Source organism: Orycteropus afer, unplaced genomic scaffold (genome assembly GCF_000298275.1).
Source record: "Orycteropus afer afer isolate SDZICR_OR568_19922 unplaced genomic scaffold, OryAfe1.0 scaffold00083, whole genome shotgun sequence".
NCBI lineage: Eukaryota > Metazoa > Chordata > Mammalia > Tubulidentata > Orycteropodidae > Orycteropus > Orycteropus afer.
The window spans coordinates 2810923-2836978 of NW_006921670.1; the positions used below are offsets into that span (position 1 = coordinate 2810923).

The 26056-nt window shown below is 53.6% G+C and overlaps 1 protein-coding gene across 1 annotated transcript in view; it reads right to left on the reverse strand.

The window, feature by feature from the left end:
• Nucleotides 1-4782: 4782 nt before the first annotated feature.
• LOC103197710 (neuronal pentraxin receptor) overlaps nt 4783-26056 on the reverse strand; it is a 60363-nt gene continuing 39089 nt past the window's right edge. Inside the window, exons 6-9 of the mRNA XM_007941675.2 lie at nt 10720-10945; nt 8083-8330; nt 5228-5407; nt 4783-5007 (exon numbers count right to left, since the gene is read on the reverse strand). Coding sequence (XP_007939866.2) covers nt 4783-5007; nt 5228-5407; nt 8083-8330; nt 10720-10945 — 879 coding nt within the window. The remainder of the gene's footprint in view (nt 5008-5227; nt 5408-8082; nt 8331-10719; nt 10946-26056) is intronic.

Here is a 26056-nt window from a genome sequence, read left to right on the forward strand (position 1 = left end):
CTTAATGATTGACTGAAAATAGGCACGTTATCTAATTTAAGTTAAAGCTTGGGGTCCTGGTATTGCCTTGTAGTCACCTTGTGGCTGACTTAGGACCACATGGTCATGACTCATACCCCACTGCCACACTGCCAGGTGGCCCAGCTCCAGAGCCAATCCTGTAACGTTTTCATCTCCAATCACGTATGTATTCTTCCATCTGTAGCCTCGGCTGCGACAGTGATGCATTCATCTGCCACCAGTCTTGGTTTTGTGACGATTCCCTTTGTTCTCTATCCTAAGTAATTAGCCCCATGGTCGTGACTCAGCAGACACCATTTGGCTTCTTGTACTGGGCACATACTGATGGTTTCCTGGATGACTGCCTTTGTCCTAAGGCTTAATAAAAGGGCCCCTATAGAAGAAGTTTGAATCTGGGGTCTTTTTTGCCCCTTGTACAAGTCTAGAGGTCAAGTGTCAAAGGAGCCCAGGTCGACCATGGGGGAGGGGAGGGAGTTTAAATAAAACAGGATCCCTCCCTCAACTCCCCAGGACCCCAAGGGGAGGCAACACTTGGGGGAGCAGGCAAGTCGACATATTGAGTCCCAGGGAACAAGAAAGGGGCCCTGTTCCCAGAACTGGGGCACAAGGTGGGGACAGTGTGTTGGGAATGAGGCCAAAGCTCAGTTAGGAGAACTAGGACACTGTCCATATGGGACTTGGGTTCCTTACATCTTTTGCCATAAGTCCCAGAGCATGGGGTGTGTCTGAACCTGGGACAGGCAAAATCTGTCAGCTTGTGGAGTGTGGAGGGGAGTGGGGGTATATTTAGGGTTGGGTGAAGCCATGGGGCCGTTCAGGGGAGCCCTCTCCTCTGCTTTTGCCCACTGGCCTGCCCAGTGTCGCTGCCTCCCTCCTGTCCAGCGTCCCCAGGGTAACCCGACCCCTGCAGAGAAGAGCTTCAGAGTAAACATCATGTTTATTTGGAACATTCAAATTTACAAAAACAAAAAAAGTAACAAAAACCATGACATATATCACACACACGTACACACACGTCGCATCTCATGTCACTTTATATACAAAATAGGGCGAGGAGGAAGGGATGGGGTGGGCTGGAGCTTGTGGGTCCGTTAGTAGGGGGGCACTGGTTCACAGTGTCAGGCAATGTGACATGCTTGCTCACTGCTCAGCCTGGGTCCACAGGAGCCCCTTCCCCACCAGCAGGGTCGGGGGGAGGTGGGGTTTTGGGGTGGCAGGCAGCTGGGACAAAGAGGGCAGACACTGATCCCATCTCTGGGAGGGGGCCCCTTCCCAGTTTCCTCAGACCTTGGGTGCTGGAATGTAGAAAAGGAGGAATCCCATTCTGGGGAAGGGGGGCCCCACATCGTGGAGAGCACTGAGCTCAGAGTCCTTGCATCTCAGCTGTGTGGCCTCCTAAGTGGCCCACCCCTGCCTCAGTTTCCTCATCTGTAAAGCAGGGGCTTGGGCCTCCTCCAAGAGCCCTTCCTGCCCAAGCCTGTGGTCCTGGGTCATGCATAATTGTGGTGAGGACACATGCCCCCTTGGGATGTTGGTTGGAGGCTGTACACCCAGCTAGCTGTGGGGGGTGGGGGGGGATCTGGCAGATGACAGCTGTAAAGCACCGGGTGCTGGTTGTGGCCCACAGCAGGAGTTGGAGACATATCAGCTGCCCTCCCTTCTCTGCCTGCGACTGTTGGGGGACACTCCAGCTCCCCTTTCCCTTTCAGCTCTCCTGGAAACTCTACTGAGTTAGGGAAGGGGTGCCAGAAGGGACACACTCCCTGATGGCTGCGACCCCACTGGTGGCATCTTAGCTCGAAGGCCAGCCCACCCCACGCCTGTTCCTCTGACTGGTGGTAGATAAGGCCAGGCCAGGCACATCCCTTCAGGCTGAAATTCTCCGGGAGCAATGGTGGGTGCCCAAACACCATTCCATTCCATGCACAGAGTGGGGACACCCATCCCCCTTGGGTTGAGGGATAGGCCCTGCATGTAACCTTCCTTGGTTTGAAATCTGGGCTCTACCACTTGCTGGCTGATCGACACTGGGCAAGTTACTTAACCTCTCTGAGCACCAGTGTCCTCACTTGTATAATGGAACCAAGACTAGTCCTAATTTGTAATTGTGTTGGGAGGATAAATGGGATAATGCCTGACACCTACTAAGGGCGTCACGAGCATGGGCACCATCATCATCCTTAACTACAACAACTTAGGGACATGGCCAAGCACCATTTCTAGCTCCTCCTGCCCTGCCTTCTTGGATATGCTAAGGCAGCTGAAGACACCACCAAAACATAGATGAGTCCAACCAGATGGCGCTCAATGAATGGATAAAGGGAGGGTGTGGACTTTGGGCTTTCATCTTCCTGGAATGGAAATGGGGTCCCAGGCCCCTTAGCAAAGATCCAGACTCAGAGCCCACACCCCAGTGTCTCCTCTTTGTCCCCATTTCCTCCAGAGGGCTGACCAGGGCGACTCAGTGCAGGAACAAGGCTCAGACGTCAGATGTCCCGTCATCACCATGACAAAGCACAAAGGACTTGGGATGATGTGCCCGGGTGGCCTCAAGTGACCAAACAAGTCCCACTCACACCTTCCTAAGGCCCTTTCCTTCCTCCAAGAGCCCCAGAGAAGCTGCTTCCCTGGAAACCGTAACAGAAACCCAATACAGTCCGGCATCCCCGAGACCCAAGTTCCTAATTCTGCCGTCACCCCAGCAACAGCACGTGTCGTTATGGATGAGACACTTGACCCAGCACTTGGGCTGATGTCATTGGCTGTTACCGGGCAACCTAGATCTCAGCAGGTGCTGGCTGAGCATGCCTCCATTGCTCCTTCTCCCAGGGGGAGTTGGACCGGAGGTGCTGAATAATCTATTTGTGCTCTTGAAATGGAAACAAGGAGCTGGGGGCTGGAGGCAACAAGTCTCGCAGAAGCTTCCACGGCATCGGGCCCCACAGCCTCTAGCTCCTGTATCATGCCTCTGGCTTAGTGGCCTGGGGAACAGAGAGAGGGGACAGAAAGGGAGGAAAAGGCACCAGTGCCCACGTGAGCCAGGTAGCCTGCAGCTGCCTGGACACCTGGCAGGTGGTGGCAGGGGTAGGAGTCCTGTGTTTTCAGCAATCCATTCCCACCAGAGCGCCCAGGGAACACACTCTCCTCCCTCCACCTCCTGGGAGATGCCAGCATGTTTGGGTGTCGCCTAAAGGAAAATGTCCCAATTGTCCTATTGGAACAATCCTGACCTCTCAAATGTCCATCGTCTTCGGTGCAGGCTGGACTCACAGGCCCTTGAAGACAGGCAGTATGGTATGGGGGAAAGAGCACTGAAGAGGAAGTCAGAAACCTTGTGTTACAGTCCTGGCTCGGCCCCATTGTGCTGTGTGATCCTGCACAAGTCACTTGCCTTCTCTGAGCACTTCCCCATCTATACAAGGAGTCAGAATGGATGGCCTTTCTCAGCTCAGCTCTGACATTTTCCCACTGCCTTGGCGGTGCTGGTGAGGGCTCAGTGGTGGGGACCAGGAAGCCACCAGCCTTCTGAGACAGTCTCAGCCAGTAAGGATGTCAGATGAGGAATCCAGAGGAAGGTGGTTTTTTTTTTTTTTTTTTTTTACAATCCATGTATGAGGTTGGCTTGCCTCGAACCTTGCCCTTGACCCTGACTCTCTGGAGCCAATTGCTGACCCTGACCCATGCCTATCCTGATCCCATCTGCTGCCCAGTCCCCAAACCTGTCCTTACAATGCTCCTGGGTCTCCCGGGAGGTTCTGGGCTAGCCCCACCCTATGCACTTGGAATCCCAGACCATCTGACATTCAATCTGGAGAGGCTCTCAAAATTGACTGAAGCAAGGGCTTCAGCTCATGGATAACAGAGCCCAGGCCCAGAGAGGGCAGGGCTTCCAGAAAGCCCACCACCACCCCACGCTTCTCCTCATCCTCACAGCTTCTTCCTTCCCTCCCCAGGGGCGGCAGGGCCACACATAGGAACTGGCCAATATGGCTCTGACAGAGGCTGGGTCCCCCAGGGCATGAAGCCTCTGCCTCAAGCTGGCCCCAGCTCAGGCTGCAGAAGCCCAGCGCTCGTCCTGGGCATGGAGGGCATGGCCATGCCAGTGGGTTGAGTACAAGGAATGACGGGCTGGGCCAGGCATGGAACCAACATTCAAACAACTTCACACAATGAAGTGAGGAAGCAGTCAGGAGGGGAGAGGAGGAGCAGGCTGGAGTGGGAGGCGGGGCTCCATCAAAGTCCCAATGAGCTTGACTGGCAGCTGTGGGAAAGGTAGGGGAGGGGCGAGTCCGAACCTCCCATGCTTCTGTTGGCCCCTTCTCAGCTGGGGGCACTGCTTTTCGTCTGTTCCGGCCCTGAAGGGGAAGGCTCCATACTTGCAGCATGGAGGGCTGTAGGGTGGACAGCCACCCCACCGCTGAGATCAGGGGCCCTTCATGGTGGGGTGGGGGCAAGAAAGGTTCCAGTGTAATGCCAGAAGGATGGGCAGAGCCGTGGGCACCGCTACTCCCCCCATCTGGCCCTGGATTCACCCCAGGCTTGACCTGGTGACGAGCTGCTGGTGCCATCCAGGTGGGGCTGGGGGACACCCACTGCAGGGGAGGGCCTTCTGGAGGTGTGGGGAAGAGGAGGAGAATGAGAGGCATGGCTGAGACTGGGGCAGAGGGGGGCCAGTGCAGGGGCAGGCTGAGAAGCGAACACGCCCCCCACCTCAGTCCCCAGAGGAGCAGGCAGGGGAGGGGCCCTGGACGAGGTGGCTCCTCAGGCCTTGGCCCTCCCCTTGCAGACATCAAAGGCAGCCTTGGTGGCACCCCCAAAGGCCTCCACTAGCTTGTCTTCCCAGGGGAGGAGGTTGCCCAGAAGTGGCTCAGTACAGTTGGCAATACCCAGGACCTGGGCAGGTGTCAGGGCATAGTCCCACAGGTTAAACTGGGCGATGTCACCCACGAAGGCCTGGGTGGCATCAAACCGGCCACCGAGGGTGTCCTGGCGAGGAGAGCAGCAGAGAAAGAGAGAGAAAAGGAGGGAGAAGAGTCAGGCCCCTGTGCCTGCCACAGCCTAGGCCCTGGGCCAGGTCTCTCCTCTCCCTGGGCCTCAGTCAGCCCGTCTGTAGAATGGTTGGGTCGGAATGAAAGATCACAGCTGTGCTTTCTTTCAGGTTCCCCTGCCCAGGTCCTCTCCCCGCCCCCAGAAAGAGCTGCCTTACCTGCTCCTGGCCCAGGATGAGGATTCCATGAGGCTTGATGGGGTGCCAGGCAGCCAGGTTCTCACCAGAGCCCCGCAGCTCACCGTCCTGGTAGGCAGACCACAGGCCGTCCCGCGTGGTCCAGGCAATGCAGATGTGGTGCCAGCCATTGTCCTTCAGGCTCAGGGGCAGCTGGGCCACCTGGACACAGGTCAGAGGTGTCACAAGGCCCAAGCTGGAGCAGCAGGGAAGGGACCCTTGCCCATTCTTCCAGAGGCTAGTCAAGGCTGGTCTTCTCCTTTCCTTCCCAGCATCTTTCCCTGACTTCCCTGCCCTCCCATCCCCACCAACCTAACCAAGTAGCCTCACTCAGATCCCAAGGAGTGATTCATTGTTGGTTTTCACTTGTTTCCTGGAAATTCCTTCCTCTTTAGTAGGCCTGGAAGGCCACGCGGGGTAAGGGCTGTGTCTCATAGCCCTGTCTTCCCTGAAACACTTTGCACAATGCCCTCCCCACAGCGCAGGCTCAAGACGTCCTGGCCCTGGCTCTGCCACTAACCCCCTGTGTGACCCTGGGGAGGCTGTTTTCCTCTCTGGGCCTCAGTTTCCTCACACTGAGGAGGTTAGACCAGGGGTGGCATATAATGTAGCCGCTGTCTCCTCCTCCACCCAAGGCAGACATGGCTAATCAATCATGAGCCTAGACTCAAGCCTCAGAATCTTCTCACCACAGTGCTCTGGGAAGCCACTGCTGATTGATGACAGTTGGCCTGGGAGATGAAAGGTACTTGCTGTCTGTGGATTTGATGTGCCCAAGGGGCTCTTTGATCTCCTAAGTTCTCGCGGATTACAATTGCCTGCAACATTCTCTGGTGCCTATTTGGTGCCCGGCCCTGCTCTGGACACTGGGGACGTAGCCTTAAATGAGCTGAGCCTGCACAGCAGGGAGGGATCTTAGGGAAAACACTGCAAGGCAAGATAACACAGGAGCCTATGGGAGGCCCAGAGGCTGTGACGGCCCAGAGGAAGGGGGGATACAGGACAGAAGACATGGTATCTGAAGAACACCTGAGGGACTGTGGGATCTGGCTGTTCCATGTGGAGGGCACAGCATGAGCAAAGGCGTACATCAAACCAGACTCATTGCCATTGAGTCAACTGCGACTCACAGTGACCCCCACTGCCTTTCCAAGGCTATAAATCTTTATGGAAGTAGCTGGTGGGTTTGAACTGCCAACCTTCTGGTTAGCAGCTGAATGCTTTAAGCACAATACCACCAGAGCTCCTGAGCAAAGGCTTAGAGGCTGGAATACAAAGGGAACAGTGAGCAGCATGCTAGGTTGGTGCTCAAAAGGACCCCAGAGGTTCCTGGAATAGGGCTGCTCAGTGCCCTGTCCAAGGTGCTGATTTCCTTGCAATGGGATCTGAGCTACAATCTCGGGCAGGGGCAAGGACTACAGACGGGGTGTATGAAGGGAGGAAGGTGGCATGATCTAGATACAGCCTGTCTAGCCCGATCTTCCTAGGACCACGTGAGAAGTTCGCTACCACCTGAGCCCATCTTCCTCCTCCTCCCCAGGACAATCGTGAAGGGCAGCTCCTGTGAAACTGGGTTAGGATAGGTGTCAACCACACTCAATGGCTCTATGTGGCTGTGGGCTGGTCACAGGAGGGTGCAATACACAGTGTCATATTTACAGGGGGTCTCAAAAGACCACCGTGCCTGCAAAACCCAAAGCCATGTGGCAGAGCAGGGAGGATATTGTAGGAGGAATGGAGGTGACAAGAGGCTTGCCTGCTCTCAGCCTTTCAATCACCATACCCCTGCAACATCATCTCCCACCCAAGGCCTCTCCTTGTCTTGTCCTACAGCTGGACCAAGGTAGGGAGCTGAGGATGAGTCCTGGGCATGGGGGAGATGGTGGCCCAAGGGAAGAACAGGAGAAGGATCAAGAGATGGTTTCTGGAGCCTGAGACCCCAAATTATATTATCATCTCTCCACCAGCTGTGTGATCAGGGTGTGTTATTATCCCTCTCTGAGCCTCGGCTTCTCCTTATGCAAAACAGGGATGACGCTGGCATCTGCCTCCCAGTGCTGTTGGAAGGGACACGAGTGATAATGTGAGTAAGTGCTGTTAGCACAGAGCCTCGGATGACAAAGACAGCTTACGTGTATCGAGCCTTGCTAATTGCTGGGTTCTGTTCAAAACACCTTATATGTATTTAAATCAGTTATTCTTCTCCACAACCTATGAGATACAGACTGTTATCAGTCCTGTTTAACAGATGGGGAAACTAAGGCATAGGGAGGCTAAGTGGCTAAGCTCACACAGTGGGTTAAGTGGCAGAATCAGAATTCAAATCCAGCATCCAGGCTCCAGAACCTGACCACACACCATTTTCCCCATAAATGGGCAGAGACAGAGGGCCTAGTCCCAGGGGAGTAGCAGGGAGAGAGGCTGCCAGCACTCTCTTCCTCCCCAGGTAAGTCCCTGGACCTCACTTCCTTGTCCCTTTTCCCAGGAGAATGAGCAGGGGCCATGGGGAGACATCTCCAGCCCTGCCCCTAAGAGCTAGATTATTGGGGAAGTCACTGAATCTCTGTGAGCCTCACATACCTCATGCGTAAAATGGGAGCAACCACATTTAACCCCTCTGTTAGACACAAGCTCCTCTTCAGCCAAGACCATGTCCTCATATTGCTTGCCTTTCCATTCCCAGAACCCAGCCTGGCATACAGTAGGCATTTCACGTGTGCCGAACACGCTAAACAGGAGAACAGGAAGAGCCAACCCATGTTTGGGACCCACCTGGACCAGGTGAGGGCTCCTGGAAGGGTAACCCCTCCCCTGCCCCCAGCCCAGCCCCTGATCACCTTGTCATTGATCAGCAGCTCCATGGGGTCATGGCCCGCCTCCAGCAGCACGATCTCGTTGGCCTGCCCAGGCACCGAGTAGGAGAAGGGGGTGCCCTGGCCAGTGCCACCCGACCGGGACCGCAGCCACACACAGACGGTGAAGGCGTATAGCTCCGGCAGCGCCTTCCGCACACGGGCGTACATGTAGTTGTTGCGGATCGGGATGCTGATCTTGAAGGCATCCGGAGGATTGTAGGCCGAGGACCCTAAGGGGCAGGGCAAGGCAGATGCGTGGGGGTCAGACACTGAAAAGGTGAGGTAGACAGGGCGCATACCAGAATGACAGCTAATCACTGCTGGCCCCTGCCAGGACCAGGCACTGAGCCACGCACCCTCACGTCCTTCACTCTGTCTCTGCGTTGAGGGGAGTGGTTAAAGCACAAGAGCCCTGGCTCTGAGATGCCCTGGGTTCAAATCCTGCCTCCACCACTCACTAGCCATGTGACCCTCAACAGTTAAAAATTAACCTCTCTATGCTTCAGTTTCCTTAGTAAAATGGGGCTAATATGCCACTAGAGCTCCCATGTAAAAGGCCTGGCCCATAGTAAATAAATACTGAATAAAATTATTACCACATTCTATAGTTTTTTGCCTATTTATTTAATGAATACTACAGCACTTTATTTCCCAGGCACTGTTCTAAGTGCATCTACATATATTCTCTCAGTTCTTGTAACAACTGGTAAGGTTCTATAAAATCACTATCTTACAGATGAGGAAACCCTGACACAGAGAGGTTAGGTAATCTTCTCAAGGGCACATAGCTAGTGAATGGCAGAGCTGGGATGTGAACTAAACAGTCTGGAGACAAGATTTCTGGTCTCTAAGCTATTTGTCAGCTCACAGTTTCTGGGATTCTACGTCTTGAATAAAATAAGACTTTCTGCAGGGGGCAGATGGGAGAGAAACTACCTTTGGGGACACCCCTAGCACACCCCCAGGGTGGGACAGGCACTGCCATCTGCCTGCCATCTCCTGACTCCTGGAGAGGCAGGAACCAGCTGGGTGTCGCCCCACAGGGCTGGGAGTAGGTGAGGCCTGGGAATGGAGGGTCCAGGATTCTCAGGTTTGCTTGGGGCTTGGGGTGGACTCTGATGTGATGCATCAAGGGGCTCAGTGACTGCCTCTGTGAACCCATTGCACAGATGAGGAAGTTGAGCACCAAGAAGGGAGAGACGTGCCCAGGAGCACAGAGACGTTCTGCCCAGTTGCCTACCTCCTTTCTGCCCCTAACCCCTTGGGAAAAAAACCTCACTGCCACTGAGTTGATTCCAACTCATAGCGACCCCCACTGGGCTTCTGAGGTGGTAAGTCTTTATGGAAGTAGATTGCCCCATCTTCCTTCCACAGAGCAGCTGGTGGGTTTGAACTGCCAACCTTCTACTTAGCAGTCAAATGCCTTAGGCACTGCACCACTTACGAGACACAGTATAGAGAGACTGTGCTTTGACATGTGCCACTTAACTTCGTAGGACTGGGCAGGGATTGAGGGTGCCTTTCCTGTCCTTGTACTCCAGTTGGGATGCTGGCCACAGACCCCACCAGGTCCATCCCTCCTATGCATCTGTGCCCCCACTAAGGCTCTTCCGCTCCAAAATTTTCTTCTCTCCATTCACTTTTGAGGACTAGTTTGAGGTCTACCTCCTTCAGGAAGTCCTCCTGGATTTCCTCTTCCTGAACTGTTCCACATCTAAGCCAATCCCAATCGCTCATTTTCCCCTGATCTTCCCAACTTTTCCGTAAGCCTCTTAAGGGAAGTTCCCCACAAGGTTTCAAAGCCAGAAGATCCCTGAGAACTCCTGAGTCCTAAATCCCAGGCCCATGAAAAAGAAATGACCTCCCAAGGTCACAGAACAAGCAGTGACAGATAAGAGACCAGAAGCCAGGCCTGCCCACTGTCCACCATGTCATGCTTTTCTGACCTGCTCCCCCTACCCCCAGCATGCCAAGCCCAGATGTCAAACAAATGACAGAATCCTGACTGACTGAAGGCATGCTGTGGGCAGTGGTTAAATGCATGGACTTGGAGTCAGAGAGACCTGGTTTGAGGATTAGATCTGCTGCTTACTGACTGTGTGATCTCGGACAAGTCATCTGACCTCTCTGGGCTTCATGTTACTCATGTGTGAAATGAGGCGAATATGACATTAGTAAAGATTAAACCAGCTGGTGTGTCAAGTACATAACTGTTCATGACGACAGTGATAGTAATACCCCCTGATTTTTCTCTCTCTCTTACATGCTGCAAGGAACTCTAGTGGTGCAGTGCCTAAGGCATTTGACTGCTAACCAGAAGGCTGGCAGTTCAAACCCACCAGCCACTCCATGGAAGGAAGACTGGGCAATCTACTTCCATAAAGGTTTACTGCCTCAGAAAGCCAACGGGAGTTGCTATGAGTCAGAATTGACTCGATGGCAGTAGGTTTGGTTTCTGGTTTGAGTTTTGTGTTCTGCAGTCTCCTCCTCACCACCCGCGCAGCTTCAGCCTCTGGATAGTGGATTGTACAGAAATGTTTCTCCAGTGACTCTGCTTTCCAAAGACCTACCCGAGGACCAAGGCCTCGCACACTCCGCCCCTGTGGGCCCAGGACTCACCGTGCTCCAGTTCAGCCACGCGGCCCTGCAGCGCGTCCAGCTCCTTCTCCACCTCCTGCCGCTGCCGGTGGCTGCTGTGGCTGAGGGCCGCACGCTCCTTCTCCAGGGCCAGCACCTTGGCCAGCAGCTGCCCCTCCAGCTCGTCCATCTTGGAGTGGAGGGCGGTGGGCACAGCGGGGGCTGGGGCAGGGGCAGCTGAGAAGTTCACCCGGGCTGGGAGCTCCTGCTGCTCACAGGGAAGAGAAAGAGGGGCATCTGAAGTCACAAGTAAGGAGGAACGAAGCAGCAAGTCTCTGGAGACACTCCAGGTGAGGGACCTCAGAGGAGTCTCAGCTTCCCCACATGCAACTCCAACTTCAGCCAACACATGTTTCCTGGGTGCTGATCATTGGGAAGTACAGAGAGTGAAGGCTTAAGGTGCTTGCTACTAACTGAAAGGTTGGAGGTTCATGTACCCAGATGTGTCTTGGGAGAAAGACCTGGCCATCCACTTCTGAAAATTCAGACCCGGCAAACACTAAGGAGCATGGTTCTACCCTGACACACAGGGGCTTGCCTTGAGTCAAAGTCAACTCAGTGGCAACTTGCTGGCTAGGAAAACCCAACCAAACTCACTGTCACTGAGTTGATTCCAACTCACAGTGATCCTCCTTGGGTTTCCGAGGTGGTAAATCTTTATGGAAGTAGATTGGCTGGTGGGTTTGAACCACCAGCCTTCTGGTTGGTAGGCAAATGCCTTAAGCACTGAGCTACCAGTTGGCTGGTAGCAGATTCTATTTCCACCGACAGGCCCTCCAAGGGGCGGACTGTCTTCGTCTTTGCTCATTTACTGACCAAGCGTCTCGAAGACAGTACTATGTGCAAGGCTCTATGCTGGTGTAACCCTAGGCTTCTGAAACAGGGCTCCAGGGGTGTGGTCATGCCAGGGTAAGATCACTGACTCTGGAGTCAGGCAGCCCAAAGTTCAAGCTCTGTAACCAGCTTGCTATGTGACCTTGGGCAAATCCTTTGATCTCTGTGGATCTGTTTCCTTACATTCATCATGAAACTTCTACTTTACCTACTGGGAAGGGCTGGTGGACGGGTTCATGGTAAATGCCAATAAATAGACCTTTTATTGAAATGGAGCACAGTGGCTTAGGGTGTGTGCTGAGAACCCCCCATTCTGCTCAGAATGAGGACCAGTGTTCAGAAGCTTCCATGCCAACCTATGATCCCAGCAGTCAGGAAGTCTGGAGCAAGAGCCAAGGGGGTCCTCTCTTTCTGCCCTGGGTGTGTGTGTGTGGGGGGTTCGGGAGAGGTGACACCCTAGTATCCTTTCCCCCATCTATAAAATGTGGCCTGGAATGTCCAACTTGTAGGGCTGTTGTCAAGATTAAATGATGAGGTGTGGCCGAAAGACCTAGTCCAAAGCCTACCCAGAGTGGGAGTTCAAGGCCAAGGGTTCCAGCACTGAGGGTAATGGGAAGACCAGAGTGGGGAGCTCTCAGGCCGGCCTGGGCCTCAGGGGGTGCCTCATAAACATTTGCTCACTGGATCTGCAGTGTGGTAAGTACCGCTGGCCTCCCATTTCACCAGCAGGGACAGTGTGTGAGAGTCACCCCAACTCTACTAAGAGCCAGCAGCAGAGCCAGGATTCCAACCCAGGCAGTCTGGCTCTCCAACCCATGCTCTTGATCACACCACCCCTGGCCTCTCCCAATACCTGCCCTGCAGCTCCTCTGGGAACCCTTCTCCTTCTCTGTCCTTTCTGTCTCCAATCTCTGCTGAGTGGCTCAGATGGGAAAAGTGGGTTGTCTCAAAGGGCCAGAAGTCAGGTACCAGTTCAAACTCTCACCCACGTGCACGTGCGTGTATGTCTGTGCGCACACGTGCTCGTGTGGACCTAGCAACCTAAGCAGGACCCTTGAGTAGCTTTTTCCAAAGTCTCCAGCCCTCCCCCTCCCCGTCTCCATCTGCTAGTGCTGGGAAGGGAGTGAGGATCAACCTTGCGTTCCAGGCTGTGAAACGTGGCAATGGGACGCCAGTCCCTGGGTTGTCCAGGCTGGCTCGGGGGAGGGACCCCATGACGTAGCTGGGGTGGCGGAGGCTCAGACCACCTGCATTGTCCACCCACATCCCAGGTAAGAGGTCACAGCCATCCATCAGCGCAGATGCCTGCTTGGCCACCAGGCGGGGGTGGAGGCCAGCTGAAGCAGGGGGGAGGCGGATGGGTGACCAGCTCAGCTCACCTGGCCTTACTCCTGTGACACTAATCATTGCTGTCTTAGCAGCTCCTTCTAACCCCTACGAATCCTGACTCTGGTATGAACCAAACACAAAACCTCAGTCTTGCCTTCCATAAAATGAGACAAACTGCCCCTCTGTTCACCCCACATGCAAGGATGGGAGGAACGAGTGGAGGGAACTGGCTCTTGGGGACTGTAAAAGCATTATGCAAACCCTGAGGCTTGGTCACATCACCTGAAGGGCAGCTTGCTGCCCCCAGGGCCTTCACTTGACCGCGGATGGCCCACTGGGGTATAGGGCCAACCTCCCTGCTGTCGGAGATGCCTGGGCTTCCCTGGTGCAGGCAATTAGTTCACAAGGCACATGTCCATCTCAGGACTGGAACGGGCCAGAGCAGTGTCTCCTCGGCACCCCCTGCTACCCTGTCCTGCCTGGCACTCCGTTCCCTACCCTCCCTGCGTAGCTTGGCGTGAGGGGCACATGACTGACCGAGCTCCTGTGCCAGGCCCGCGCTTGCATTTTACACGAATCCTCACAGCCACTCGCTGAGGCTGGTGCTTGCTGATCCCATTTTACAGATGGGGAAACCAAGGCAGCGTCCTTTAGAATTTTCTACAATGACATGGCTGGGCAGAGCTGGTGCTGCTTCTCTCTAGCAAAGCCTCCCACCCCCCTCGGAGGGAGAAACACCTGCCAGGAGGGAACAGGACCGAGGGCTATTGAGGAGGACAAGTACGGCTGAGCGGGCGGGCTCACAAGCTGTTCTGTCGGAGTTGCCAGCTCTGCGCAGCGCCAGGAAGGTGGGGGAGAGGGGGCTTGCCGCATCGAGTGTGGCCCCCTCCCCACCCGGCGTCTGAATCAGAAGAACACGACTCCCCGCCCCCCGCCCCACTTTCCCATCTGCTGCGGGTGCAGGCTGTGCCTGCGTGGGCTCCCGGCCTGATGCCAAGTGGGCCTCTGGCCCAAGACGGGGAAAGAGTGGGGCGGGTGACGATGCCATCACCCCTACTCAGCTGCTGATGGGCAGGAAAAGATGGGCTCAGAACCCACGGCCTCTCTCACTGGGAGTCCAGGGTGGGAGGTGGTTAAATATCCTGGGCCTGGAGCCAGATCCCGGGGTTCTAGTCCCAGCTTAGCTGCTAACGTGCTGAGCTCATTAGTACTAGTAGCAGTAAGGCTCGCGGCACTTGCTGAGCCAGGCACACACAAAGAAGGCCTTACAGACACTCCATGCCCCTCTCAACAACGTGGGGCGGGAAGCAGGCCCGCTCTACCGACAGAGGACTGAGGCTTAGAGGTCACACAGCTGCAAAATCACCAAACAGGACTCCAGCCCAGGCCCTCCCTATTCTGGAATTGTGCCCATTCCTCCATCCTACCCAGAGAGTTGGGGTCTCTGTCTGCTGGTCTTCCACACGGGGCAGTGCCAGCTTCCCTGCCCACCTTGAGGGCCAGTAGGCCATGCGAGGCTGCGAAAGGCCCACAGGTGGTGTGGGCAGCTTCATAGATGGGAACAGGGAGGAGAGCCAAGGCTGAATAGACATAGAGAAGACAAGCTCCTCATCCCGTCCCAAGGTCAGCACTGTTCCTGCGGGGAGCAGGGAGAAGGTGCTGGGCTCTGGAGTCAGGGTCCGACTCTCCGTACAGTCCACCCTGCCTGGGATAGCCCAGGGGCTGGCTCCAGGGGCGGCAGGGCAGAGTGGAACAGGAACAGGTGCTGGGGGCAGCAGAGTCGGGCACATCTCCTCGTCTGCCCCATCCGCTCACCCCCAAGTCCTGGAGGTCCTACTGTAACTGCCCAGGCTCACACCCTGGCTCCACCAACAGAGTGAGCTTGTTACATAAGGGTTCGTGCCTCAGTTTCCCCATCGGCAAAATGGGCACAAAGATGGCACTGCCCCACAGCACTGTAGTGAGGATTCAATGAGCTAACGGATGTAATACCCTTAGGAAAGAGTAGGCACGCGCCATGCCATCTGTCAGCTATTTTTATCATGATTATAATACAATGTTATATAATGATATATGTATTATACATAATATGTTACCTAGTTATCGTCTAAGTAATATTACTAATAAGCCTTTCCTGACCTCCAGCCCTAAATATTTAATCATTATATTAGGAGAAAGGAGTTCTGGTGGTGTAGTGGGTAAAGATCTGGCTGCTAACCAGAAGGTTGGCGGTTCAAACCCACCAGCCGCTCTGAGGGAGGACAAGGAGGCAATCTACTTCCATAAAGATTTACAGCCTTGGAGAAGCAAACGGCTGGACCTGTGTGTTTGGGACCATGATCGCTCACGTGAAGCTCAACTGGCGTAACAGACTACACAAAAACAGTGTTCCACATCCTTTGGTGAGTAGTGACTGGGATCTTAAAAGCCTGCCAAGAGGCCATCTAGATGCAATGATGGGTCTCTCCTTGTCCAGAGCAAAGAAGAATGAAGGAAACCAAACATTCATGGAAACAATTAGTCCCAGCGACTGGTACACCATGCGATCCACAGCCTATATGACTATGAGACCAGAAAAACTAGATGGTATCCGGCTACCACTGTCAACCACTTGGAGGGGGATCTGTGTCGGAGATCCTGGATAAAATGGGAGAACACTGTGAAACAAAACTCAAAATCATTTAAAAAAAAAAAAGGGAGACCAGGTTTGCTGGTCTGGTAGAGCCTGGGGAAACCACTGAGACTATGGCCCCTGGCTGCCCTTCAGGTCTGGAATTGAATCCACTCTTGGGGCTTCCAGCCAAACAAAAGGCAGGCATATGAGCTGAACATTTACATCAGGTAGATACATTCCTTGGAGAGATCAGTCATGGGAGAATAGAAGGGCTGTGTATGCACAGGGAGACATCTCAGGAGGCAGGAGTGCGTGGGAGAGAAGGACACAGGGAAGAGGTAACTATAGGAAGGAAGTGGGAAGAGAGCTGTTGCACTGTAGGAAATTACAGTCAATGTCACGAGACAAAGTATATGTGAATTGCTGTATGGAAAACGAATTTGCTCTGTAAACTTTTACCCAAATCACAAAAGAAAAAAAAAAAAAAAGACTTACAGCCTTGGAAACCCAATGCAGGTTGCTATAGGTCAGAATTGACTCAATGGCAGTAGGTTTGGTTTTGGATATACTGGGAGAAAAACAAGCTATACAAGGACACACCCCAGTCTGATAGCACTTACACAAAACTGCCAAACATTCAAAACTTATCATACATGGTTAAGGGACCACAATCAGGTAGTAAAGAAATCAACACGAATTCAGGAGCTTGGGGACCCCTGCTGAGGGCTGGTCAGACTGCAGCTGGGAGAGGGGCAGTCTGCAAAGGCATCAGCCAGCAGCAACGTCTGGGCCTTGAGCCTGGGTCAGCATGTGGGTGGTACTCTTTACAGCTTCTTGTATGCCTGAGCTACACCGATTTTATAAAAAAGAAGAAGAAGGAAAAAAAAAAAAACCCAAAAGAGGAATCTTGAATGGCAGAATGTAACCCTGAGTTTTAACCATAATCTCGTTGGCTCCTTTGTCCTTGCCCTGGCCCAGACCACCATCCCCTGGGCTGTGCCACAGGAACCCAGAGGCAGCCACTGCCATCACAAATACAGTCCTGTCACTCTCCTGGCTGAAATCCTTCAACAGTCCCCATCCCAACCTGCTGGCCTCAGCCCTCACTATATGACCCACCTCACCCCCCAGCAAGCTGCACTGCATTCCCATTAACAGTCCCCCCAGCTCCCCAACGGCTCCAAGCGCCCTCTCACCCCGGGGGCCTCTTCTTACCACAGCCCCGCCCCTGGCCAACTGGCCAATGCCTGCTTACCCTCCTGGGCTAAGATGCTCCCACGGGACAGGAGAAGAGTCGAGAGCATCTCTAGGCTTCATTCACTCATTCATTCATTCACTCACTCACTCATGCATCTGTCAACGTGTGCTGTGACAACATCGTGTCAAGGTAACGGGCTGGATTTTTTTCCAGTCTCCCCTCTTCCCCTGCTCGTCTGTCAGCTTGTCGTACTGTGGTGGGTTGCATGTTGCTGTGAGGCTGGAGGTTATGTCACCGGTATTTCAAATACCAGCGGGGTCACCCATGTTGGACAGGTTTCAGCGGAGCTTCCAGACTAAGACAGACTCGGAAGAAGGAAGGGGCCGTCCACTTCTCAAAGAACTGGTCAGTGAAAACTTCAGGAATAGCTGTGAAACACCACCTGATACATTCAGGGCCACGAGTGTTTTGTTCTGTTGTACACAGGGTCTCTGTGAATCGGAGCCAACTCGACTGCATCTGACAACCACCACCCCCTTACTGGCCTTGGGCAAGTTGCTCAGCTCTCTGACCTCAGTTTCTCCTGGAACAAACAAGTGACGGGGGTCCATAATTGGTCGGTCTTTGAGTTGGCAGCCTCACTCCTCGCCCTGGGGTTCCATGGGATGGTGGACCTACCATCACGATTGTTCTGGGGAGGCACTCTGCCTCCTTCACTGGGTGAGGACCTCATTTCACCTCCCACAGGCAGGAACTGGCCAACACTCCACAAAACAGGCAGTAAGCACAGGAGAAGGCGCGCAGCAGCGTGAGTCACCAGGGAACAAAAGTGGGACCACGGTGACCGCTACACGCCCACCCGAATGGCAGCGTTTTCTAAACGACCAGAGCAAGGTGGACGAGGCCTGAAGCATCCTGCAGGTGGGTGTGGAAACCCTGACCACCACTTGAGGAAACCGTTTGGCAGTGCCTACTAAAGCCAGGATGCCTCTCCTATGACCCCACGGTTCCGCTCTTGTGCCCAAGGGAAATGGGGGCCGGTAGCCACCAAAAGGCATCACAGAAACTTTCTTTGTAGTGGCTTAAAACTAGAAACAACTCCAATATCTGTCCACTGTAGAATGGGCAGATAAATCAATCAAGGTGTATTCATGCTGTGTTCTTAAGGAGCTCTGGTAGCACAGTGCCTAAGACATCTGACTGCTAACCAGAAGGCTGGCGGTTCAAACCCACCAGCCACTCCGCAGAAGCAAGACTGGGCGATCTACTTCCGTAAAGATTTACCGCCTTAGAAACAGTAGGGGTCGCTATGAGTTGGAATCAACTTGGTGGCAGTGGGTTTCGTTTGGTTTTTATACTGTGTTCTTAGAAGCAGGGATGGTGAGATGCTGGCTGGCTTACTCTGGACATATTATCAGGACAGACCAACCTCTAGAAAAGGACATGAGAGTTGGTAAAGCGGAGGTTGGTGAAGATGAGGGAGGTCCCCAGTGAGGTGAGCTGACACAGTGGTCGAAACAATGGACTCAGAAATAGCAATGATCATGCAGATGTCAAAGGGCCAGGCCACATTTCGTTCTGTTTTACAGAAGGTCCCCGTGAGCCAGAGCACGAACAACAACATGTCCACAAAGCAAAGCTGCACAGCCAGGAACAGCACAGAACTAAACAGGAGGCAGAACAGTAACGCATCCCTGACACACGCAACATGCCTGAACGTCACAGATGGGATGCTGAGTGAGAAACACCAGACACAAAGGAGTACAACTGTGTAACGGTCAAACACGTGCGCACGTAAACTCTATGTGCACAGAAGTCAGAGTAGTGGTCCCCTTCCAGGAAGTATTGGCTTTGGGAGGCGGGGTATAAGGGAGCCTCCTGGGACACTCGACATGCTCTGATTCTTGACCTGGTGGTAGTTCCAGGGCTGCACATGTCCATAAGCATTCACTGAACTTACACTTAAGATCTGTGTAGGGTTGGTGTTACCCACTGTGGTAAGTCATGGTGTTCCCCCTCCACAGATGTCCTCCCCTACCAGACCATAAAGAATCCTTAGTAATGCTTTTGGTACTAATGTTACTAATAAATTGTAATTCCCTTATACCATTCCTTCTTTTCATTTAATTACAACGTCAAAAGTTATTGACACAGGTTCACAAATACTTACCATGACATTGTAGCTAAAATACCAAAGAGTGTGACAAAATCAGCGACTATAACAACACTGGCAACAATGAAAACAACAGGATGTGCCCGTAGCGTGTGCAGAAGAAACGATATGATTTGAAACATCACCGTCATTGGGTAAATACTGACAGCTCTGACCAGAGCACATTAGAAGGTTCAGATAGTAAATTAGCATGGAGTTTTTGCCTTGTAGGTATATCGATACACGTAAGCCAAGCTAACAAAAAACGTTTTTGTTGTCATAACTAACAACACGGATATTTTTATAAAAAAGAATAAATTTCTACTGAAACACTGCACAAAAGTTTATAGACAGTCATTTTTGGTGTCACCCTCTCTGACAGCGTCACCTGGCGTGGCCTGCACACACACACCCCTCTCCAGTGATGGCTGCATTTGTCTCCTTTATAAGCGAGCAATGTGAAATCTTACATAGTTTGAATGCAAGTTATATCTAAAAAACACAATCACACAGGTAAGGCCTTGCCTTCTGTCCAAGCAGCCCCCGTGGGGCTGGGAAGAACAAGCAGGAAGGGTCTCGTCTCCTAGAAGAAGGTCTCCTGGGGACCAGAGGCTTCCAGGCCACAGGACAGCAGAGCAAGAGAGGGCCCGGAGCTTCCAGGACCCCCTCCCCTTTGTCAGATGGGGACACTGAGGCTGAGAGAGGAGAAGGAGTTGTCCGAGGTCACAGCAAGCAGACAGCAGAGCCAGGGCTTAAAAAACCCAGCACTCAGGTGTCACCAAGGCTGGAGTAGGGAGCTAAGGGTCTCCCAGTGTGGGCGCCCCACCCGGAGATGGGGTGAGATCAGGGCAAGGGAAGGGGCCAGCAGGCAGCTGGGGTCCAGCTCCCCACATCCTAATACCAGCTACTTCTCCTGCAATTTTATTCCCTGACAGGCGCTACGCCAAATGTCCTACTACTGTGTCTGTTTTACGGATGAGGAAACAGGCTGTAAAAGCTCACAGCTTGCCTAAGGTCACAGGACTCTCCCCTGACGTGAGGCTGGGCAGTCCGGCTCCTGAGTCTGTAGCTGGAACACGGTTCCACACTGCGAGCAAAGCAGGGGCTGGGGGGACCAAGGGAGGACACTGTGGTTCCACACCCTCAGAGAGAAGGCCAGTAACCAGCAGCCGCTCCCCACATTCTGCTGGGCCGTGGTCACCTCCTTCTCTCACACCCCTATTCCCAGACAAAGGGGCAGGGCCAGGAAGCCAGCACACACCAAAAACTAGCATCCAGAATGGGCAGCAATGTAAGAGAAGAGCAAGAGCCATCAAGAGACCTCAGAAAAGGCAGCCATCAATCTTCTCAGCTGCTATGTTTTAGCTACAGCTTTCTCCTAGAACTGGGGGTCTGAGGCTGGTATGTGGGGCCGCGGGGGCTGGTCACACACGGGCACGCAGGCACAGTGCCCACAATGACTACTCAGGAGGCATCTGCCCAAGGACCCAGAGTTTTAGAGCCCAAAGGGATCCCAGATCAAACCTCTTCCCACCCATTTCACAGAGAAGAGAACTGAGGCCCAGAGCAGGAAATGATTAGCATTCAGCAAACTTTCAGCACAGGAGGGGAGTCATCCTACAGGGAGGGAAGCTGAAGTCGGAAGCAGGCGACTGCCTGATTCGGTGCCCCTCACGCTCCAGGACGTGCCATTTCCTCAGCTGTAAGATGGGAAAGGTGGTAAAGGTTATGTGTCAACTTGGCTGGGCCTGGTTTTCAGTGGCTGGACAGCTGGTGGTAGTTATTCCCCGTGAGGAGACTGGCAATCAACTCCACACTGGAATCTGCTGTGAGCAGCTGAATAGCTGCTTTAGGGATGTGGCCTGCTTCCCACATATAAGGAGAAGCTTTGGGAACGGTCTGCAGATTTTTGGCACGCTCGGACTCTGCATGTAGTTGAGTCTTCATTTAGCAGCCTGCCACGTTTCCTACTGATCTTGGGGCTGTCTGTGGACTTGAATTAGTGGCCTGCTGTGTTGTTTAGTAATATTGGGACTGTACCATTCATTTTATTTGTCGACCTTGGGCTTGTTAGCCTTAGCAGACAGCAGCTGCCTGAGTGAAGAGATACCTCTGGCTCCAGTGGGCCAGGAACAGGAGGCAGAGCTGAAGCCCAAGGTCAAGGGGCTTTGACCTAGCCCCTAGAGCCTGGCACTTTGAACTCAGACTTCTAGCCTTTGGAACTGTAAGAGAATAAACTCCTATTTGTTAAAGTCATCCCATTTGTGGTATCTTCTGTTAGAGCGGCATGAAGTAACCAGAACAGGGATGTACCAGCTACCTCATAGAGCCAAAGACTGAATACACAAAATAAGCAAATACATACACAGTAAATGCCTAATGAGCGTTAGCTGTCACTCCCATGGTGAGCTTCCTAATCATCTCACCGGCTGTCAGGACAAGCCTTTGAGAAACTGGCCCCGTCATACTTGCTCTGGGTGCTCTGAGAGAGAAATGGTCCAGGGCAGTATAGAACAAGAGTTATACCTTCATCCATCTGCTTTAGTCTCTCAGAGATGAGCAAGTTCTAACCCCCTCTGGCTGGGTCTAGAGCAAATGATGACAAACAACAGCCCTGGAGCTAGACACTGCCAAGTTCAAATCCCAACTACACTGCTGTGTGACGTTGGGCCAGTTTCTTAACCTCTCTGAACCTTGGTTTCTTCCTCTATAAAAGGGAGAGAGAAGAGTGCTTTCCTCCTAGGGTTTTTCTGAGAATGAAATGAGATAAAGCACAGTGCCCGACACCCAGCAAGTGCTAAGTAAGTGCTAAGTGCTCAGCTAGTGTGAGCTGGAACTGTTTTTAAAGCAAAAGTTGTGGCTTCCTGAATCCAGGGTCCTCTGTAAACACCAGCAGGGTGTCCCTTGTCACAGCTCCCACTCCACATATGCTGGGTTAAAGATGTGGCATATGTCAAAGGAACGTGGCTTAAACCCATCTTGAGGTTTCATTTTACCCATATATTAAATTGGTACAAAAATGGAAAACTGGAGCTTGCATGTATGGCTGGTTGCCACACAAATGGTCCAAACCTTTTGGAAAGTGGTTCTTGGCCACGGTCATAAAAAGTCAATATCCTCTGGCCCAGTAATACCACTCCTGGGAGTTCAGCCTAGAGAAACAACTCGACAGACTCAAAGAGGAGGAAAAAAAAAAAAAAAAAACTATCTGTATGAAATTAATCCTGTGATGAGCATCGAGAAGAGGAAGTAGGAACAACTTACATCTCCATCAGGCGGAGGCAGGCCAAGTGACCAATGGATGGGGGAGCCAGAGATGAATTCCAGGGAACTATGGCAACATGAGAACAGTACTTACCGAAACTGTAACAATGTCTGGATTCGGACAAGGGCTGACAGGGGGCTGCACAAAGGGGTAAAGGAAAACCAAACTAAACCCGCTGCCGTGGAGTCATCTCTGACTCACGGCAACCCTGTGTAGTACAGGTCAGAACCACCCCATAGAGTTCCCTTGGCTGCAATCTTTCTGGAAGCAGACTGCCAGGCGTGTCTTCTGCAGTGCTGCTGGGTGAGTTTGAACTATCAACCTTGAGGTTAGCAGTCAGATGAACCATTTGTGTCACCCAGGGACCAGTCAAAAAGGATAACAAGGTGGTGGAATTAAATACGATTTCCCTCCAAAAACCTCTGGACTTTTTTTCAATGAACAATAACAACAGAATCATAGAAAAGAAAACACAAACAATTTCTTCCTAAGCCCTGGAATGTGGCTCCCACTTGAGGCCTGGGGGGGATGGGACCAACCAGCCAGACCGACCCTTCCTTTTGTACTCTCAGTGGGGAGGAGGAGGGGGATTCAGAGCCATGCAGGCAGGGATGGAGGTGGGGAGGTGCTGAGGATTATGGGAGCAAGAGAGGGAACAGAGTATGATCACAGAGGGCTTCCAGGAAGAGGTGTCCTCAAAGCAGATTCTTCAATGAAGAGCAGGGATGCATTGGGGGTGATCTAAGGCAGAGGCAAAAAAGACCTGGGAGGTGGATCTGGAGAGCTGGGCTAGATCCAACTTGGCAGCACGGCAGCAGACTGAGGACTTCACACCAAAGACCTTTCCACCAGGGAGCCCCATGGAGGGACTTGAGGATCCCTGGGGCTGCCCGGAAGAGGACACATGGAGGAGTGCCCTGGAAGTGGGAGACCAGTGAGAAGGCTGATGCGAGCACCCACAGAGAGATAAGGACAACAGGAACTAAGAGGGGGAGGGAGAAGCCAAGGATGGCTCCAGGTTTACACCTGAGAAGTGGGTTTGGGGGTTGCTGAGTTCAGGCAGGAACACAGCGAGGTTAGAGGATAAGACGTCCAGGATCTCAGCTCGACCTACCGACCTGGAGCCCTGGAGGGCAGTCTGGGCTGGAGGGGCACAGTGGAGTGAGCTGTTGGAAGCTCTGGGGTGGCTAAGTTTGCCCATGGACAGTGAGAGGGCCATCAGAAGGGGTGCAAAGGTTAGAAAACCCCGTAAGGAGCCAAAAAGCAATATTCAGAGAGCAAGGTGGAAAGGCTGGTGCCAAAGCCAAGGGCATGGAGACTTGGAGAAGGAGGGAGTAATCCGAGGGGTTAGATGCCTGCGAGAGATCCAAGACTAGGATGGAAAGTCCTCACCTAATTTAGCAACGTTGGTGACTGCAACAGGAGTATGGTCAGTGTGTCATGGTGGGAGAGGGAGCGGGTGCTGAGGAAGGGACCCTGGGAATCTGAGGGCTTCCTTGTGATGATACTGGATGAGAAGAGAGAGGAGAAACTGGACAGGGGCTAGAGGAAGCATTAGGTCCGGCTGACCCCAGAGGTCTGACCCCAAGTCTGTCCAGCTCCAGAGGCCAGCCCTTCCCAAAGCCCCTCAGGCTGGCTCCAAAGGCAGCCCCCTACCTCTCTCTCTCCACATCCACCGCACTCAGAAAGCAGGAGGCTGTGTCCGTGGAGGAAGCCAGGGTTCCCCCAACCAGGAAGCTGACCTGGTGCCAAAGGCCAGCCGTGAGGATCTCCTGCCAACCTCAGCCAGCTAACCAGAGGGGCGTCCACTCTGCCAACTGCCGCAGGTGCTGGGGGAACAGGTCCAGGGCAAGCCCAGCCTGCCAGTCCCAGACACGGGGCAGCACCTGTGCCATCTGTGGTGGGGGGGTGCTACGGCAGGAAAGAAGGAAGTTTACAGAAAATGAAGTCTTCCCCCCCCACATTTTTATAATCTGTTTCCTAAAAGGAGTATTTGTTCCCATTTTGTTTTTTGACTGTATTTAAAAAGAAACTAACCTCAGTAATATTATACTTACTGATAAAAATAGTAATTACTCAAATGGACTGAGAGCTAACTGTGCCAGGCACTGTTTCAAAACCTTCTGAGATGAACTTACAAAATCCTAACATGTCAATAAAGCAGGTGCTGTTATTATCCCCATTTTACGGGTGAAGAAACTGAGGCTCCCCACTCCCTGCTCATTTTCGGTGATTATGTTCCTGCTCTTGGGTCTCTCATTCTAGATACCCCCGCAGAGCTGGCACGGGGGACAAAGGGTGCTGGCCTGGCAGACAAGACCCTGGGGCATCCTTCCTGCCATTCACTAGAACTGTGACCTTAGTGGGGGTCTCTGAGCCCTGTCTTTTCATCTGTGAGGTGGCTGACTGTGATGGTCACCTGGTTGCCACTGTGACACCTTGTGGAGTTGGTACCCACACCAGCACAGACTCCTGGCAGGGCCATGGGCCAAGAGCATCCCCTGTGTTGCTGCTATGCCAGGGATGGGGGGGGGGGTCTCCTGCATTCGCTTCCTCCCTCTGCTCTGCCACCTGAGCTGTTTGCGGGAGGTCACAGAGGGGTAGTTCCTCCAAAGGCCTCTATCTCCACCCTCTTTCCTCAGATCCAGTGTGCATGTTCGTTAAGCCCTCAAAGCATGCTAGTCCTCTTCCTGGGGTCTGGAAATCAGTGATGGCTGGGGGTGGTCAGTGTCTCCAATTGTCTATTCTGCCTAGTCTGACTGTCTAGCTGCCCCTCTGGGAAACCCCAAATAGCTTCTCACCAGGAAGAAGGGGTCACACCTCTCCAAAGAACAACTCCCCCTGCAGGGCCTCATGCCCTGGAGGAGCCTGAGCCACGACACCAGGAAGATGTGAGCAGAGGAGGAAAACCAGGTGGGGCCCCCTCTACCCAGCCCAGAGCTGGAGACTTCCGGGTATCGGTGGCTGGGGGTGCATGTGCGCTCCGGCTGGCTCCGGCTGGCTCCGGCTGTCGGTCTGAGGTGGGCTGGGGAGTAGGGGATAGGTGAGGGGCACCTCGGTTTGGCTTAGGGGCCCTTTCTTCTCATGCTCTTAGGCATGTGCAGGGGATTGAAGTCTGTTGGATAGCGCGTCCTCTCTCAGGACCATAGAGAGTGAGTATGGAGCTGGTGCCGCTTTGGAGGTGATGGAAGAATAAAACGAAAACTCATCTAATTAACACTTAGGTCGTGCCAAGCATTTTCCCGTCTTATCAATTGATCGAAATCAACCCCCAATACAAGTGAATACTGTTACACCCATTTTACCGATGCAGACACTGAGGCTCGGAGCCTGGAGAGGAGAAAGGAACGGAATAAGCCTTTCTCAGGTGTCCTCTGCGCCTCCCACTGGGCCAGATGCTTCTCTGCGTCCCCTCCCGTTACCTTCTGGTCTTGCCCGCGAGAAGGAACGCTTATCCCAGTAACACGAATGGGACACGCGAGGCTCGGAGACTCGCGGGCACCTCCCCAGGGTCCCGCAGCTCCGGGTCGGCCGCCCAGCACCCGAACCACTGCGAGCGCGGCCGCCGCCCGGGCGCCCCTCCCACCCGGCTCCCCGACGGCGCGGGCGGCGCTCACCTCGATGCGATCGATGCGGTCCCGGAGGGCGCGCACGGCGTCCTCCAGCTCCAGCACGAGTGCGGGTGAGTCCCAGGACCCGTCGGCCATGGTGTCGCGCCGGGGCCCGGCGTCCTGGAGGCCGCGTGGCAGGCCGCTCTCGCAGCGGCCCAGCTTGCCCGTGAGCTCGCGGATGGTGTCCTGGTCGGCGCGGATGCGCGCCTCCTGCTGCAGCGCCGTCTGGCGCAGCTGCTCGGCGGTGCTCTGCAGCAGCAGCAGCTCTTCGCGCTCGCCGCCCGCCGCGTCGCCCTGCTCGGCCCCCGACGGGCAG